This window comes from Dermacentor albipictus, chromosome 10, assembly GCF_038994185.2.
Source record: "Dermacentor albipictus isolate Rhodes 1998 colony chromosome 10, USDA_Dalb.pri_finalv2, whole genome shotgun sequence".
In the NCBI taxonomy this organism is placed as follows: Eukaryota; Metazoa; Arthropoda; class Arachnida; order Ixodida; family Ixodidae; genus Dermacentor; species Dermacentor albipictus.
Genome location: NC_091830.1, coordinates 68,119,131 through 68,138,845, shown reverse-complemented (window position 1 = coordinate 68,138,845; position 19,715 = coordinate 68,119,131). Strand labels below are relative to the sequence as shown.

Here is a 19,715-nt window from a genome sequence, read left to right as displayed (position 1 = left end):
GCTCTCATGTTATGACTCCATACAGCACAGACAAGACGGGGCTTCACGCTTCATGGGGACACCTGAAGTAATCCATTCTAGGTGAGAAAGGGAAGCCGCATTCTCTCGGTAAATTAGTTCAGTGCTGGAGAAATCACTGGAGTCCCATTATTTGTTTGTGTCCACTACTGTGTCTCGTGCTTCTCTGTTTAAACGCGTGCAGCTTGTCTATCTATGAGGCTCTTTGCGTGCATTAGCGATCGGCACAGGTCAGCAGCTGTTTGCCGCTTCAAGTGAGTTTGCATGTTCGCATATTCTATCATTAATACAATGGCCCAGTTAAGTTTCTTCTCCTCCAGGTCTTCCAGGCTGACAATTCTTCGGGGAATCATCAGTGCAATCTGGCGACATATTGCACTCAGGGAGGCCAACTTAGAAATACACAGGTTTATTAAGACGAAAGTCGAATACATCCACCAGCGGCGGCCGATTATCAACTCACTCGCTCCTACATACTCTTCTAAATAGCCTTACGAATTGGGGCGGTACCCTTATTTTAGGCCTCCTCGCTCACATTCTACCAATCAGTTCTATTTTAAAGTAGGCAGGGCCATCAACAATACGTTCTGTGACCGCCCCACTTTACTAGTCTGGTTTTTGGAACACGCAGATCAACATAACTTAAATCAACGCCGCATGGCCCTTTTGCTCAGGGTCCACATGCCTCGGTGCAGCTGGCCCGGTGCACTGGTATGCCTCACAAACACACAAATCGCCCCGCGAGCCACTAACCCTGGACATGCCACAGAATCGCACCCTCGCGCAATGTAGCCGCCAGGTCTCCCATTACACATGCATGCTCGATGGCGTAAACACCATCTCCCCCACTGCCACGGGAATGCCGCCGCCCCTGTCAAGGACGCACCTATATGTCATTGAACGACATGCTCGCGGCGAGGCGGCTGCTTGGCCTTTAGTTGCATGCGCTTGTACGCAAAGTGTCCAGATATCTTAGGCACCGCGGCGGTCCCTGTCTCGAAGTGTGGCACCCTTCTAAGAACACAAACGACCGCCGGCTGTGAAAGAAAACAACCTGTGCGAGTGTCATGCATGTGGCTCTTGGGTTCTAACGCAGTAGCGTTCAGTGCATACAAGGCAGAGTGTGTGAGCCTACTTAACTGGCCCATGTAGCAGCAGCCACATGATAGCTCCTTCAGGCACAGTGTGCCCTGATCATAATAATCACCACCTTTAAAATGTGCATTGTACATCTTGAAACCGTTCTGACGAGACCCATGCTGCAACATTGAATAAAATGTGCAAGATGCTTTAGTTAAACAAGTTGGAAGGTTGACAGCTGAGTGTTCAATCTCTGTGTCAGTATGTGGTCATGTTGCAGGTTTACTTCTTGCATTGTTTTTCACAGTGTTCTAGATAAGGCATGTTTTTCAAGGGACTGCATAGATGCTTTCCATGTATGCTAAACTTGAAATAGTTGATATTCTTGCATGGAGTCCACAATCTGTAAAGTTGACAAAACTCACTGAATTGAAGATACTTAATTCATTCTTCAGCAGTACGCTTTTCGTGATTCTGAAGATGCACAAAATGTGGTGGATCCAAATTTTCAATGAACTGAATTAATTTGCACCAAAGAAACAAATGTCATGTGCGACTTCCTTGGGGCTTGTCACACAGGCGTGGGCGTACTTTTTGTCGTAACATTTTATTCTTTTACTGCCTTGGTTTGCGTTTCTGCTAAACTTGAGTAGTTTACTAAGACTAACAAACCAAAGCGTGACAACTGCCTTCTGAACTGTCTTCTTCAAATTGTGAAACACTTTATGGATCTATGAGACAATGGTGACGCTCTAGTTGGTCATTTTGCACTGCTGTTTTCTTGCAGCTGTGTGTCCATGTGTGAAAGTGGGAAGCAGTTGTTTCAATGCCATTGCTTCTAACACCCATGGGAAATCCTACTTCTAAAAGCCTTTGCACTTTGCGATTTGAAGCTAAGGCTCACTTTATGGGGACAGGACCCTTGAAGTGCTGCAATCAAACAAGCTACTACGAACCCTCCTGTTTAGAATGAGCAGAGGTAAACGACAAAAAGGTTCTTCGGAGATCTAAGAGCATTCATGTATGGCCCATAAAATCTGCCAGATGTGTTGGAAAACAAACAGTGGCTACGATTTGTTCGAAACACCGCCTGTATTCACAAAACATCCTCCTTATGTAAGAATGTTTTCACACCTGCTGCTTGTGTTAGCGATCACCGTAATAATGAGACAGTCACTGTGGTGAGGGTCAATTCTGAGTGTTCAGAGCATTGTTCAAGGAGGCGGACCAACTTACCCTTGCAAAAGCTACCAGTAGTTGCTCCACCCAGCGGCAGTTATTAAGCATGTCAGAGACTGATGCCCATCACAACACATATAGGGAAGACTAACGAAGAGGACGCATTTCAACCGAGATGCAAAACATGCGGCGCACCTTTCATCCCACTTCTGCCCTGCTTTCCTGCCCACACATCTGAAACATGGGTGAACATAAAGAGCTTCATCAGTTTTTAAAGCGAAGCATTCCTTGCCTACCATTCCATGGTTTCGCCTGGGTCTATTTGTCAGTCGATCAGTCGCTGGTTGGGTTCTCATTGAGTAAATTCCTCCTCACTCTAAAAAAAAAGAAAAGGAAGAGCCCGTCTGCAGCAGCCCGATGCTCTAGCCATTACGTCACCACCGCATGTACATTTCTCTTGTGCCAACACCAAATACAACTGTCAGATCGTCACCACATGCCAATTATGATGATGATTTCCATACTATGGCACATACCCATAATGGTGATCAGCCAAGGTGTGTCCGTGTGTTGATTATGATGATGATTTTCATACTATGGCGCATACCTACAATGGGGCATCGGCCGAGAAGCAGGTGGTACATATCGTGACAACGTCAAATATCTCTTTAAGATGATCGCCACATGCTGATGATGATTATGATTTCAATATTATTGCACATTTATCACAGTGGGTGGTTGGCCATGAAATGGGTGGTTCAATGGCACATGCCCGCAATGGGGCATCGGCCAAGAAGCAGGAGGTACATATTGAGCTGACGCCAACTAGCTCTTTAACATGATTGCCGCATGTTGATTTTGATCAAGATTTCCATATTAGAGCTTTAGAATAGGGGTCCCAAATGTTTGGGGCCCCAAAGAAATAATGTCCAAGCCACTGCGTATGCACAAGACGCAAGCTGCGCTTGAGTTTTGCGTCGGGCACGCTATTTTACTGATTTAGGGGAAGCCCCAAAACATGCCCCAAAACTTTTGTCAACAAACATGCCAACACCTATCGAAGCGACGGCTCTAACCGCGCGAACACCAAGCTGAGCTCGATTTGGGGTAACGAGGGAAGTTCGCAAGCTAGGAGAAGTGAGCAGTTATCGCTTTCTCTCAACTAATGTGTGTTATGAAAATTGATTCATTAGACGCTGCTGATTCTGAATTCAATTGCAAATTTCATGGCTCGTAGGCCCCACACAGCTTGACTTGGCTGGCGAAGGCATGTAAGTTGGTTACTCAAAACAAAGTGTGACTAATTACTTGTTGCTAATAGAATAACCTTCTAAATTGTAATTAAATGCAGAAACACGAATGTCAAAATTATTATTTTTATCATAAAATGTTATGTTTTATTCAATTATTCATGATAGGTTTTCTTTGACACCGCAGTGGAGCTGGAAGTGCAAGATGCTATCCCCAAATGCAAAGTCCTATTTTAAAGCTCTTCACACCTGCGTGCCCCAAGGCTAACAACTGCAAAGCTCTTTGTGGCCCCAAACTTTTTGGGACATTGTTCTAAAACTCTCTATTATGGCACATACTCGCAATGAGGGAGTGGCTAAGAAGTGGCTGGCACATTTAAAATAAATGCGTAGAAATTAAGAAATATAAGCCTATAAAAGGTTTGTCACATTGCATAGCACACATACATGAGAACACATGCACGCACGAGTTTCTGTTGCACCAAAGATGCAGAAATGAAATTGGCAAATAGCATTTCGCTTCTGTACGTCCTAACATATGGGTTGAATCTGCATAATTTTTTTTTGCTCTCTTCATTACTGCTTTCCTCTGGTGTTTCACAGGAGCTAAAGATTTGAGTCACAGCGTCACAATTAATACTACGGAACTATGGGGAAGAATGGAGCTGGGCAAGCCATATAACGCATAGCACAGATAACGTGGGGGTCTATTACAGTTACAGAATGGGTGCCGAGAGAAGGAAATTAAGTGCAGTCGAGGACAACAGAAAACTTGGTGGTGTGATGAAATGGGGAGGAAACTTGCAGGCATAGCACGGGGTCAGCTGGTGCAAGGCAGATGTAATTGGAGATCACTGGGAGAGGCGTTCATCTTGCAGTGAGTATAGGGTAGGTTGACAATGATCACAACTAATCCGTTGCTTTTCAACATTTTCACCTGCCTTGCGCAGCGCTCCCCTGAATTCTTTCTTACCCACTTATGCTCCTCCCGCTAAGGCGAGCAGGAGCTGCGTAAACCGTGCCACGGAAACACAGGTCAGCGTACGCACTCATGGATACACTTGCTGATACTTTGTTCTATCTCTCCACTATTCTCTCCATCTTTCATTTGCCCTTCCCCTTCCCCCAGTACAGGGTGGCAAACCAGAATCTCTCCCAGTTAACTTCCTGCCTTTCCTAGCTCATTTCCCTCTCTCTCCCTCACTCTCTCTCTCTGCTGATACTTTCTCTACACTTGTTTCACAGACATTGGATAGAGTGTAAGTGAGCAGTGAAATGTGTGACTGGACGTGGGTAATGACAGGAGTGAGTGCTGGTGAGCTTGAAGGGATGTGATTGCGAACAGGCATGACCGTCAGCAGGTGTGTGTAGATGCGAGTGTGACCATTAGTTGGCGTTGGTAAGTCTGAATTAATGGGTGCCGTTAAGTGTGAAAACTTTGGGATGCCACTGCCTGAAGTCTTGTGCCCTTTGTTCTGGGCAGGGCTTTGAGCCTCGAGGCACCGTGCTGGCCCAGCGCCTGGCAGCATGGAAGAACCTGCAGGCAGCGTCCACCTGGGGTGGCATGCTGTCCATGTATCCGGAGCCGCAGGACATCACCAGGTGGCCGAAAATCACGACGACGGTGCCGCCTGTCGGTGTTGTCTCTCTCACACCACCCTCGGTACTGCCCTCTGGTAACGGTGGAGAGGTGAGAGTTCAAATAATTTCGTTATGGCGCCTGTAAACCGCTTCAAGAACGGGACAGGGTAGAGATGACAAGACGTGGTGGTGGCTAGCAGCAAAATAATTTCTGCACACTAAAGATAGTGGAGGGGCCCAAGGGGAATGAAGAAGCAAAAGTATGAAAAGTGTATAGCACAACTGCTCAGAGTGAATTTTCACACCTGTGCAAGAGAGACCGTCTGTAAACAATAACAAGAGCATCACTTTGCTCAACCACTGAGATAGTATTTCCTAGTAGTAGTCAGGGCATCTGAAGGCATACTGACACCTGACAGTCTTCAATTGGAGTGAATGACAAAAGCCTAAAAGATCTGCATACGTTAAAACAAGTATACAGATTCTATGTTCAATTGGGTATTCATGGTTTTCAGGAGTACCTTCATCTAGGCCAAGTAGTTACAGGAGACCTAGATCACAATAAGGAAATCACTGATTTGTCCGAATGCATATAGCGGGTAGCACTATCAAGTCATGCATAATTGGTTATCGTTGCAAAGAGAAAAGTGTACTACCTGTGCATTAATTCTATAGGGGCTATCCTGGGGGGTCTGGAACTTACAGGATAACAGATGAGGAGGAATTGAGGACTCTGCTATAAGTGATGAAGCAATAAATGGCTAATGTTATATAAAGAGTCATGAAGGCCTTCCTGACTGGCACTTTGGATTAAAGAACAAACAGGATTAGCTAGGTGCTGTTCTAGACGACATCAAAATAACTAGTGGAGTGGGACTGGTCATGTAAGGATTAGAGCAGATGAACAGTAGTCTATTAGAGCAGGGAAATAGAAAAATGGAACGAAGAAAGGCAGGAATGATTATCAGAACAGAAAATCCGGTTTGCTACCCTGCACTAGGGGATAGGTAGAAAGATGAGAAGTAGAGAGAGAGAATCAGAGGGCAAAGAGACGCAATCAACAGTCACTAACGATCCCTGCACACTACAACTGCACAGGATCATGTGCAACATAATGAACACCAATTAAAGATAAAGCCGCTTTTGCAGGTTTGTTTAAGAAATGTAGCAGTGCCTTCCTTGCCCTCTACTGAGATGGCTTATGACGCCTTCATTCAAAAAATAGTTTGTTCTGACAGTGGTCTAATCAATGCAAACTAGTCATGGTGATGCAATGCAAACTAGGCCTCATGGTGATGAGGCCTTCTTTATGATTCTGACGAGTCCCCTCAATAATTGTCCACTGCTGCTCGTTACTGTCTTGGCAATGAACCGTTGTCAGAGCACATTATTTTGGGCTCTTCGTAGGATGGTAAATCCATTTGCCAGACCGTCTAGGCCTAACGTAATGAACAATTGCATCAATGACGCGGGCTAGCTGGCACATATCAGAGTTGAAACAGCACGAAGGAATGGGGAAAAGCAAGAACACAAATCACAAAGTGTCTTGTCATTTGTGTTCTTGCTTTGTCTCACTAGTTCATGCTGTTTTGGTGCCTTGCCTAATTTCTTGAAGAGCACATGTTTGGACTCTAAGCATTGGCTTTCCCACCATATGCTTCCCTTACCCTTTATCATCATTCTCGCACGTCATGCTCCTCCATGTTCCCCAGCACAGAGTAGCTGCCTAACTTTCCACGGTGGCTCAGTAGCTGTGGTGTCCCACCGCAGAGAACAAAGCCGCAGGTTTGGTCCTGGGCCACAGTGGCCGCATTCTGATGGGGCAAAATGCAAAAATAGTTTTTCTGCTTAGGTTTGGGGACACTTCGATGATCCCTTGGTGATAAAAATGAATCTGTAGTTCTTTGAATCGTCAGAATTAATCCTCAATCCCTTAGCTAGAGCTTCTCTCGTGGCCTGTGTGTTGCTGCAGCTCACCTAACCCCATAATTTTTATTTCGTTTTATTGATAACACATCAAGGGTCCCATCAGGGAGAGATTACTTGAGTGGCAAGCATAAAAGGGGTGGAAGCAATGGCACTGATGTTTACGATAGAGATAGGTGGGCTTCCCCGACTGCAATTTTGAAGAGTGGGAGATATTCAATTAGTGCCATGCTATATTGTTTTGAAGGTCATTCAAGTCCCATGCTGTGCACACAAAGAAAGACCACAGAAATGTGGTAGAGCGGGCACGTGATCGGATCACAGTGTCGGGATAACTCATGCGAGGGCCTCGGCGTACCGGTTCAATGAGCTGGCTGTCACATAGGGCAAAATGAAAGAGTCTGTGATGAAGACGGATAAATTTGATTAGTACTAGCTGCCTAGAGAAATGCACCTAATACCTACCTCCGTACATTTCTTATCAACACAATGTCTCGCTAACAGCCTAAGTTGTGAAATGTTCTGTAGAAGAATCAACATTTGGGCACGTTGGTACTGGTTAGACATCTTGAAGCCTTCTGTCTCTGTCATCTTGCATTGCCCCTTCAAGATGTGAAATGTTGATCCCCATTAATCTTTCTTCCTTCTTTCTTCCTCGCCTCACAGCAGGGAACCCCAATGAATGAAAGTCAGCCAGAAGTCCCCCCAGCTGATGAAGAGGAAGGGTCATATGGTCGGCTTGTTCAAAGTCCACCAACCTCCAAGGGTCGCAAACGCAAGAAAGACCCACAAGACGCGCGGTCAGAGCCGGGAAAGCCACGGCGAAAGCTTGGTCCCATGTGGAAGCGTCGAGGGGAGGGCGCTCCTAGGAACCGTGAAAGGACACGCTACTTCTGCAGTGATCCATGTAAGACACCCCTTTTCACAGCTGACTTAATGTTTCTGTCATTAAAAGGGCAATTCAAGTGACCTTTTCTTAAGGTGTACAGATCTTAACGAAATTCATTTTATACTGAGCATGTACAGTTGTCCACAAAATATTGCACAGCTTGAGAGCACGTGGCCCTACTCCGCAAAGCACCAGCACACCAGCGCAACCTTGCTTTGAAGCAAACCTATGCAGGCACAGTGATGCCTGCAGCCTTGGCTTCGTATGTCCTGCTACATTGTTTGGGCCCGCCAAGCCTGCATTTTGCTGCGCTGAAGTGAAATTTGCTTTCAGTAGCATGTCGCTAGCATGGCAAGCCAGCCTTGCATTAGTGTGCCGCATGCAACGGGATGGCGGTTTCACGACCTCGAACCCAATACGTACACTGCGTCATCGACTCCACCAACTCCGGATTCCAACGCACCCACACATTGTAGCCGACGGCACGTATCAATAAGTCTCCAGGCATCACAGCAGCTGCACAGGTTTACTTCAATATGTAGCTGTGGCAACTGATCTGCCACTCCCCGAAGTGCCACCACACACTTGTGTGCCCCATAATATTTTGAGGGCGAGTGTACCCTTGGGCAGTACTGCCCACCTCCAAAGCCAGTTTTCCCCCAACTTAGGAAATTTCCCTAGGTGTCCCTAGATTTGTGCGAGATGCACTTGTTCACTTCGTGAATTTGATTTCTGTAATGATATGTGTTTGTTTGTATCATGCAAATGACTGCAAGTTCTATAGTTTAAATTTATTTCTATGCTCATTTGAAAGATTCAAATAATGAAGTCACTGGGCTCAACCTGATGTGATGTCGCAGTGCAAGTTGGGCTAATGTGGCCTCTTAGTTGAAGCAAGCCATATTCACAGAAGACGTCAGCATGTGTATACTTTGTTGTTGTCCTAAATTGTTTTGCACCTAGAGCGATGTGCCAAGGTTACACAGAACCTTAATCGAATTGTAAAATTGGCACCGGACCTGCCTTACAGATGTAAGAGTGGCAAAACAGTATGCCACTGCACGACAGCAGTGTAAAAGATATAAATGATATTTTTTTTTTTGCTTTTTTTTGCACGCTGTGTACGACTTAGCACCACCACATTTACGCACTTGCTCGTCATTCACAGCAAAGCCCAAAAATATGCAACTGATCTTTATGTTTGCTACAGAGCAAAACTCGCCCAAACACATCAGCGTTCGGGCTCTGCTCAAGGTGTCTCTGCCTATGGGAGGTTCCAGGCAAATTTGAGTTTGTGCATTCATAATTTACTGTTCAACGCCATGACCACATTGTCGTGCTAGGTGTTAGGTATATGTGCCTGGTTATACCTAGATGTGTCCCTCCTGCTTCGTTTAATGTTTTGCAGTTTACAGATAAATATTTAATTCAGTTGGCAGACGTCGCCTGCCCTGCTAAAGATAACAATGTCAAAATCGTACTAGCAGCACTTTTTTACCCAGGCCATCTATGCCCTCTTGTTTGCTTGGTAAGATGTGTTCATTGCACAGCTCTATGGTCAAGTCATACTTCACATGCTAATGTGAAGGGAGTTTGAGATGTCTCTAATAAAAACATTCTGTCACATAAGTGGTTTAGCAGTTTCAATGTCCTAGCACTAAATTTCCCTAGATTTGAACAAATTTCTTTATTTCCCTAAACAAGGTTTAAAATTCCTGTCTAGGGAAATTTCCCTAGAGTTGGCACCTCTGCTCGTGGGTTGGTTGGTTTTACATAGTGCTATTTTCCATTGCAAAGAAGACAGTAGAAGAAATGAGATAAGATGGTGCACTGATTATCAACTTGTGCAGTTTGGTTGATAGTGAGCAGTTGAGTTGAAAAGCAGCGCTCTGTCCTGTCTCCCCTGATGTCTGATCATTTTGCTTAAAGGCAACGCTATTGTACCGGGTTTTGCATAATTAGCATCCCTAGGTAGACTTCTTGTGGAGAGACTGCTTGCTGATTTCCGCTCAGATTTCCGCTCATATCATGGTGGGTTCTGTTAATGTGTTAGCTTGCATTACTTGCCCGTTTTCTTTATGATAATCCTGAAGTTTGCGTTACTACAAGAAGGCTCAAGAGGTGATGCTGCCATCCCCTGCGATGTTTTACGATGGCTGAGCGCGCCTTCTGAATCCTCTGCTTCCTCCATCTTTGCAACCCTCTATCTCTTTTGTGAACTTCTGCTATGTAACCACAGCTGTTCTTGTACCCCAGTGCTTGATAAATGCAGTTAACCTCCACTTAACATAACTCCAGTCTTCTGTCCCCCACTAAACGAGACGTAACAAAACATGCATAGTCGAGGTCACACCACTAAAGAAGCTTTCAGTTTGCCGTAACGGATTGATGGCAACATCTGTCGCCACTATAGTGAAAGGCATATTTCACTGTAGGTGTAACTGATGGGTCCAATTGTTTTGTTGCAGAGAAATTAAATTTATTTTGCTGGCATCATCGCTGGTGGCGCATGCTTTGTATTTATTCTGAATGAAACAAACAAGCTATGTGTGCTAACACAGTAAGTCTGAATGCACTGTAATACATTACATTTGTGTAAAACTTCAGTGCAAAACAGCCAGCAGTTCAGCTGCTAAACTTATACTGAGAACTTAATTAGGTCATGGGTACCAAAAGAGTGTGACTGAGACCTGTGCAGCTTTTTTTGCAAATTAATTTTGAAAGGGTCCTGAACCACCTCTCAGGCTTGGTGAAAAAATGTAGCATAGATAGCATACACTGTTGTGAACATCTGAGCCAATGGATCTAACAAGCAGAGTGGGAAGTCGCATAAGTATTTCTCAAACATTATTTTTTCAAATGAGGTTTTCTCCTCAGCCACTTCAAAGGGGCCAGCTGCTTGCATATGTCCTCATATAGAAGATTCCTATAGACAGCTGCTGCTGGCCGATGGCTGACATCAATTGAGAAGTGCTTTTGGATCAGCCCACTTCTTCCTACTGTTACAATGTATATTTATTGATGCAGTTTAATAAACAGTCTGAATTGAGTGAAAATCAGCTTTTTAAGCTAGAAAAGCATTACACAATTCCGGAAGAAGTCGACTAACGTCTGCTCACACTCAGCCGCGGCTGCCTGCATAGGACTTAAGCTTTGGCCACCCTTCTTATCGTTGTCATAGCTGTATGGTCTCACTAATTTCGACTAGTTTTTAACACCCAGCTAGCCTATGACCACACGAAAATTAAGGTCAGATCAGACATTGGCTTTCCAGTGTGCGCTCACTCCTGGCTGCTGCTTCTAGCTAGACACCTTGGCAGGCATCGCTTCAAATTGAGCTATTGATAGTGCTTCAAAATGTGCAAGTTGGGCTTGGCTATTCATTGGTCAGGCTGGTGCAGGACAGAGCCAGTCCGCACCACACAATACAGCTAGACTGGAGCATATGAGCTCGGGCACACACTCAAGCCCTGTTGCACACAATAGAAACGCTGTGCATACGCACCACACTTGCATGTAGCTGCAGTCTGCTATGCAGCATGGATAATATGGCCGCCATGGGGTGCTACAAGGAGCCCGCTCACCGAGTTCGCTGCGGCTCGCTGAGGACGAATGTGTTCGCACGTCGTAGGCGGCAAAATCGGAAGTACTGGCGTCTCTGTCAGTATCCAAAATCAAGTGGAAACTGCACACCGCGGTGATGTTCAGTAGGCGGAGCATTGTGGCCACTCCCCCACTCCACCGTAGCCTTCACAGTGCAAGACATTGAAGGAAGAGAAGGAACACTGTGAAGGGAATGAAAAGCAATCTTTGATTGCCGATAACTCTGTTTCTGCTGAATGCATGGAAGTATTTTTTTTTTTTACTGCGATGTATTTCTAAAATAGTCTAGCTTAACTTCAAATGCCTCTGTTGACTTTGATTAAGCGGTGTTTTTTTAAATTTTTGCCCTCAGATTAATTGTTTCTGCTGGCCATCTTTCGCTTTCCACTCATGGCAGTGACCTGGGATGAAAAGTGCTAGCCCCCGCATCTTGTAAACCTGCCTTTAAACCTACTGGAGAAGGCCTCATTAAAGCACCCAATTCAATGAGGCTCTCTCTTGTTCACATGTCCTTGTCTTCTTTTTATGTCATTTTAGTTTGTGCAGTTATTTTCTCCCTACACGCGTACGAGAGAGAGTTTCAAATAATCTGATTGTTTGGAGGAGTATACTGACATGACATTTTGATTTTTTCATATTTTTGCAATAAATGAAGGCCTCGGGCCTTGTAACCTTATAAGAAATACAAGTGAGTCTCAGGGAACGCTAAATAATTTACTGTAATAGCTTTTCTGTTAGCCACTTTTTGGTTTTGTTTCTTCATGAAATATGTGTGCCATAACATCATGACACAAAAGGTGGTAACGTGAGAACAGGACATCACCACATTTTTGCATTCATTGCAGATTGCTAGGCTCTCTGTTATGTTGCTACTTTGCGCTGGGCAATGAACATGGTTTAGTTGTTGCGGAGTTAGTGGCGTATATGTGAGAAGGAGGCGAAGTTTTCTACTGATCCTACACAATCCGCAAATAAAAAATGTGTACCTCTTGCTGGTTTTGTGAGTGCGAGCCTCGGTGGGCGGGCCGTTGGAATATCATGAAACACGATTTAGTCAAATGCATCTCAACTGCTTTACAGCTTTCTTGGAGTATTTGTTGAAAATGATAAGCTGTCATAGAGACTTGCGAAGTTAAGAACCGGGATTTCTTTGTTGTGGCCAGACTGCCAGTGTCCTAGACTGCCAGGAAAATACAATAAATATATGGTCAGGGAAGACCTGGAAAAAAAATACGAGCATTTGAAAGTGCCAATGTAGCAGAGCCCTGGAGTAGCGCCAATCCTGTTCTTCTTTTTATGTGATTGTCTTACTTTGCACAATTATGCCTGTACTACACGTGGGCGAACTAGTTCAGCAAAGAGGTCGTCCAGCTAACTCTCCCGTGTGCTCCAGCTCGAAGCCACGGCCACGTGGTCTTTGGCCCAAAGGTTCCCGGAACAAACCTGTTCACCCTGGAGGCTCTACGCTCCATCTGTCGGACTGACCTGGACGTGCTGCGACGCCCCGCCAGCCTGCGGTCCATTTGCGAGCGGGTCAGCCCGCGCCGCTGCTGCACTTCCTGGTCCATCCCGCACTTCGTCGCACTGCTCCACAACCGGTCTTCGTGCCTGGACATCACGGCGACCGATGTCCAGGAGGTTTGTCTTTTTAAACGGCATTGGCAGGACCCACAACCTCGAGCCCTCGTGGCAAGCCAGTGACTTCTTTGTTCATCGGCTTGCTCTAAAGGTGCACTCCCGCAATGGTGCCTCACTGGATCTGGCACTCTGCTTGATTAGACATGCAACCCAGGAACACTGGACAGATGGGAGAAGACGGGTGTGGTGCTGCCTTACAACCAGCGTCTGCTCTTGTCCATCTCGTGCTTCTGTGTTGTATGTCAAATCATGTATCACCAACGAGCCACACTTTCTACCCTCTTGGCATTATGCTGTTGATCGCGAGGTCGTTGGTTCGATTCCCTAGTGCAGCGACTGCATTTCGATAGAGACCAAATGCAAAAATGTTTGTGTGCCACGCTTTGGGTGTCTTTACGTTTGCATTAAAAGAGCTCCAGAGCACTGAAATCAATCCAGAACTTCATATTACAGTGTCTTTAACATTCATGTTATAGTTTTGATACGTAATACACTGTCACTTGATTCTAATGAAAATGTGTGAGCATACAAGGAACAAGAGCAAGGTAGCTTGGGGCACAGGGTCTTATATAAATATTGCTGAAATGAAATTTGGTGCTGCGATGATTCACCCATTGGGAGAATCAAGGGTAGTACAACAATATTTTAGGGCAATGTTAGTTAAGAGCCCGAAATTGGGTTTGCCTTATCCACCCGTCCATTCTATTACCCTGGCGATGACTGTTGTCATCACCAATGACACACAACAAAAAGATTTTCGTTGTCTTCAAGCAACATCATCATCTCCGGCATTGTCATCACCACAGTATGAAGAAAAATAAAAACTTTTCCCCAACAGGCTCTGCTGGAATTTGAGCCCATGTTAGTGAACCAATGCGAATTTGTGAGACGAGCGCGCTAACCAAAGCGCTATCACCCAATGACAGTGCTGGGAAATTTGGGCAAGGTACTGCACTGCATACAAACTCTGAGGGCAGCGGCATCTGTCCATGTATTTCGGAGGCCATAATGGGCAATAGGTGTCCTGTATGTGGATTAGATTATGTGCATCGCATAGGAATTGTTCTTGACAAGATGGCTGTGCTTTCGCAAGTGATTATTCGTTGTGATGCTCATCAAACCAACGTTCAACAGCACAAAGAGGTTTGCATGGCAGTGATGATGATAAGCCTCAAGCATACCAAATACCCACAATAGAGAATACGCTATGAATAAGGTTTTTGCATTGAAAACAATGTCGAAAGCATTGGCAATGTCAGTGCCAACTGCAATGTTGCAATGACAATGCCCCATATTTTACACAGTAGCTCACAGTATTCACAATTGCCAAGTGCTTTAATAGTAGTACTGCAAATGGTACTACTATTATTTAGGTGGTACTGCATCATTTCGCTTGTGGCATCAGTTGTAGAGGTTTTGACCTCGGAGTCTACTTAAAAATTCCAGGTGGGAAATTCAGAACGAATCATCGTGCTTTAAACGCATGAAGCATCTGAAAGGGGCAAGTGCCTCCTCACCTGCGGCCTAAATATTGATTCACTCAAGAACTGATTTTAAAAAAAAAATATGTAAGGAGGCTTCAAATTTGAATGTCATATGAAATTCCACGCTACGGTCATGTCAAGCATGTAGCTGCTTCGACACTGTCCTGCTGAATGATGAAAACAAAGAAATGTGACTGTTCCACATAAAAAACAAGAAAGCAAGATGTACCAATATTATCCAAGTCCAATATATGTCTGTCGTAACATATGCAACCGCCAAAAAAAAATAAAGTGTGAATAAATAAATGAGCATAAGCATGTGACACTCCTGTGATGCATAAGCATAAACACTCCCTGTGGTACACATTAGTAAACCCTCAAGAAAGCCTATGGGAGGACAACCATAGCGGTAATGCAATGGTAGAGAGTCGCATCCATCATACTGAAGACGTGAGCAAACTATCTTTGCATCCAGTTTATTTCGCTTTTCCTTATATTTCTACACTTCAGTTACAAAAAGAAAAGAAGGAACAGTAAATATCCTCCGTGCTTTCCCTAGCTTCGTTGTCTGTCGGCTTGTGGTTGTAACTAAAAAAAATCAAGCCCTTTGGTACCCCTTATTTTCTTGCTCATCCGGTAGGTCAGCACAATGTGGGATTGTAATGCAGGTTCTCAAAAGGCTGGAGGCCTGTGCGCCCCACTACCACAGCATGAAGTTGAGCCACGACTGTGCCTCGGGGGCCCCGCTGTGCCGCGGAGTACCCGCCGAGTGCATCGAGTACAACGCAGTGTACACCATCCTCCACTATTTGGCCGACGTCGACTTCCTCGCCCCGGTCGCGGGCCGGGGGGACGACGACGGCGACGAGTTGATCGGTCACTGGGACGGCGGCAGCCAACGGAACGACTCGGCGTCTGGTCCGGGCAAGCTCGTCCACAAGCCACACCTGTCCTACACGAGTGTGTTCCTTCCTATAGCCCAGAGTACCGCGGCTATGCCCTACTTCAAGGACCTCGAGGAGTACGGCCAACTAGAGGATGACGTAACTCAGGTAACGACTTGCCGGTATTTGTTATCATGCACTTATGTTCACACCGCGGACACAGCTGTGCAGCCCTTGGTGTGATGCCACATGTGTAGCCCATGCATCAGGCGTGGTGTCCTGTTTTGGAGGTCACGTGCTCTACTGCACATGCAAGGGCGAACTGAGAAGGCCGGTGGCTTGATGCATGCTGTATTAGTTTCTTTGCCTTTGTCTGCCTGTATTACTAACCACAAAAGCTTTCACGACGTAGAACATCATACGAAAAAGGGGTCTGCGTGCTGCAGTAACTCCTCGGGCTCTGAATTCCTTTACTACAAAAGTAGAAAGGCTGTCGCAGTGGACACTGCCACCTTCTCAGGCGCAAGCTCATTGAAATGTATGCTTCATCTTCACCCGCCACACTGTTACCTGAGGAATACGTGCACAGATGCCATCACTTCTGATTCTGCACGGCGCACAAAGCCTTGTGTAATTTACCCAGTGCGAATGTCATGCTACAGCTCAGCAGCGAGTGTGTCAGGTTCCCGAATACACCTTGCCACAGGAGCATGACTTCAATCTGAGTGTCAGTGGTAGTAAAAAGTCCTGTGTTTCTCCTTTACAAGGCAAGGGCAACTCTGAGGATGAAGAAATGTCCTGACAGGAATGAAGAAATGTCCTGACAGGAATGACGTGACAATGATGGTGGCCCGTTGAAGACAGCGTTACATAAAAGGGGAATGAACGGACGGATGCATGAACGGATGGACGCAGAAAACAGATTTCGAGCTTTCAACTGTCGATGCAGTGAAATTAAATTTTGTTTCGACCACCACACCCACACCTGTGGCCTCTAATTTAAGTGATGGGCTCATTGCTATAGCTTTCTTTGTGGACTAGGCTATCATGCACCCACTCTGAAAGGCAACTAGTACACTGTGGTGCCCCATCTAGCATGGGAACAAGTTAAAAAATAATAATAATAAGAGGCAAAGCCATTTGTGTAGACAAAACCAGCTGTATCAAACGCAGCTGTAAATCCAGAAAGAATATCTGCACAAAAGGTAATGTGTCAAAAACAATTGAAAGTGATGTTTCCAAACATGCTGTGCAAACTTCACATTGACATTGTGTCAGGTGTAATTACTATTTTAATAGGTACAAAAAATACTGTAAACTACTCCAGAAGCTCTTTAACAATGTATAGCTGCTTTCAGTGCTTTTTTTCCTTAACTTGATCCGGGTTAGCTCAGCTAGACAACCAGCATAGTTTCTTGCTCAGGCCACAATTGCAGAGGGAAACTAAGAGCACATTCGTTGCATGCAATGGACTAGCAGCGCTGCTTCAACATTAAGAGTGCCTTGCAGCTCAAGGGAGCTGCCACATCTCGCACGCAGCTTACCTGAGAGAAGGCTGCATCTCTCTGCAGGTTGTGGGCATGGAACTGGGGCTGAAGCACGCCCTCTTCGACGAGTACCTGCTTCACGACACGGTGTACGTGGCCCTGGCAGGCGTGACGGTGCTGGCAGCCATGTGGGCCTACACGCAGTCGTTCCTGGTGACGGCCGTCACGTGCCTGGCCGTCATCTTCTCTCTGGGCACGGCCTACTTCCTCTACACCACAGTCTTCCGCATCTCCTTCTTCCCCTTCATGAACATCCTCACCCTCACGATCGCCATAGGTGAGCTCGGACGCTGTGATGCCATCGGTAGGCACTAGATGTACTCGTTTCAAAAGAGAGAATGCCAGCGCATACGCAGTGTTGCTGTATTAGAATGTTTCTAGCAACTCTATTTTGATTAGAAAACGAGAGTGTAATGAACTCTGGCAGCCCGCTTGTGCAATTGCCATCATTAGACACCTCTTGCAAATAAACTAATTTTTCCCATAGCAATTTCAAGTACTGCAGGAGCATAGCCAAGATGGGGGGGGGGCATTCTAGGTACATGCCCCCCCTCCCCGTTTTTGAAATTTCTGTGTGACGCAGAAGTTGCTGATTTGAAAATTTGCTTGACGTTGTCAAATGTATGGTGGTGTGGAGTAAAGGTAGAGGATTGTGTTCTTCTACTCGGAGTCCTCAGCTCAAATTCCTGTCCAAGCCACAGCATTTTTCAGGCTTAAGGGGACGCATGAATTGGAAAAAGAAAAAGAGACCTGCCAAGAGCCAGTGTGGTTATACTAATCCGGGTGAAACAATTTTAGGAAAGTTCACGGAGCTTCCAAAAGGTGCTCCATTTTCAGAACAAGAATTGGCCTTGCTGGGGTACTACTTCACCACTACCTCCCTCGTGAATCTAGAAAGGAGAAACCAGTCAATAGTTGCAGTAAATTAGGGGTTCTGGTGAGATTAGGGAATTTACCGGCATAGGATAGAGTCAGCTAACACAAGACAGGCAGTTGAAGATCACTGGGAGAGGCAACTTGTCCCAATGTGAACATAAATTAGGCTGATGAGGGTGGGCAATGGTCTGACCATGGCTTTTTTTTTTTTTTTTTTTGCACATCTGCTGCAGGTATTGGAGCAGATGACGCCTTCATATACTGCAAGACGTGGGGGGCAGCCAAGGCGGAGAAAAACAGCGGCACGTTGGTCAAGCTGGTCCGGGACACGCTGCACCACGCCTGTCTCTCCATGCTGGTCACCAGCGTCACTACAGCTGCTGCCTTTTTTGCCAGCTGTGTCAGCAGTATCACAGCTGTTCGCTGCTTCGGGTGCGTCTTCGCTGATTGGTCATAGTCTGACATAATGACATCCTGCTTCATAGCAGTATACAGTCAAACCCACTTATAACAATATTTCACTTAACGAAAATTCCATTGTTATAACCAATAATTGTTGTAAAAGGATTGCATGAAAAAAAATCAAAATAGGGGGATGACAGAGCCGATGTGAGAAAACTACAATGGTGGGGACGCCAGTGTCCCTCCTCGCCGCCTTCCTCCATCCGGCTGCTGATTGTGTTCACACATGGAACTGCTTCCTTGGCGTTAACGTGTGACGGGGGCTGTCGGCAGTAATGCTACAACTGTTGGCATTAAAGAATGGCACTGCTATAACAGCTGCAAGGAAGGGTCACCGGTGGCAAGCGATATGTGAGCACCGCTGAGGCATCACTTGGGTGACCAAAAAAGAGGCCTTTTAAGATATGCAAGAAGGTTGCCACGGCAGCCTGTTAGCTTGAGAAATCCAGAAGAAACGCCGAGGCGAGATCGCCACAAGCATCTCGCCACGTACTTCTCACCGGATTGCATGAGAAAACACTATGACCGTCAGCCTTGCATGCTTTACGCGAAGTTTGCCGACATCCATCTCCAAGGCATCCAGGTGCTCCACAAAGTGCAGCGGAAGGTTCCTTGCAAAAACGAAGCCCCAAAGGGACTGAAACATCTGCCGGGCCTCCTGTGAGGACAACGTTGAGGCAGCCTGCCCTACCGTGTCATTGCTGCCGTTGTCGCCTTCGCTATCCGATGCAAGCACATTTGCGACGATCGCCTCATCGCTTAGAAACACTTAGTTTCCAATTCTGTAGCATGCACTTTCTTTTCATCAGCAACATCGTGCATCGCCGATGATCAGCGGTTGGATCAGGCATCTTCTGTTTCAGCGACGAGTTGAACGAGGCTGAGAAACCATGAGGTCAGGAACGATTTCAATGCAGCCAACAAAGACGAGGGGGAGATATTAAGCTGTTTGCAGAACTGCGCTGAATGAGGAGCCAGCGAGCAACATGCGAGCAGTGCAGTTGGCGCAGTCCGTTCTTGTTTCGGAGGGTGGCGGGGCGTAGAGCTATGGCCGCAGTCCATTCGTGTTTGGAGAGGTGGAAGGGTGACTGGACAGAGGCGTGTGGAGAAGGCTGGAAAATGAGCGTGCGGTGGATTTTAGAGCAGCGGGCGATCGTGCAATGGCTCAAATTTCTCGTTTTAATTTTTTTCTTTTCAAGGATTTCGCATTTCATTACCTTTTGACTCGGACACCCAGCAGCCAGCCTTGGTTATAAGCGATTATGCGGCATCGGGGCGCTGTATTAAGCAGGTTATTT

The 19,715-nt window shown here is 45.9% G+C and overlaps 1 protein-coding gene across 4 annotated transcripts in view; it reads left to right on the top strand.

Moving 5' to 3' along the window:
- Positions 1-19,715, top strand: part of LOC135899632 (protein dispatched homolog 1-like) — a 500,922-nt gene that overhangs the window by 457,939 nt on the left and 23,268 nt on the right. For all 4 annotated transcript variants that reach the window (XM_065428947.2, XM_065428939.2, XM_065428962.2 and 1 more), the window contains 6 exons: positions 5,011-5,217; positions 7,701-7,941; positions 12,920-13,164; positions 15,317-15,700; positions 17,104-17,356; positions 18,189-18,387. In XM_065428947.2, the coding sequence (XP_065285019.1) occupies positions 5,011-5,217; positions 7,701-7,941; positions 12,920-13,164; positions 15,317-15,700; positions 17,104-17,356; positions 18,189-18,387 (1,529 nt within the window). The remainder of the gene's footprint in view (positions 1-5,010; positions 5,218-7,700; positions 7,942-12,919; positions 13,165-15,316; positions 15,701-17,103; positions 17,357-18,188; positions 18,388-19,715) is intronic.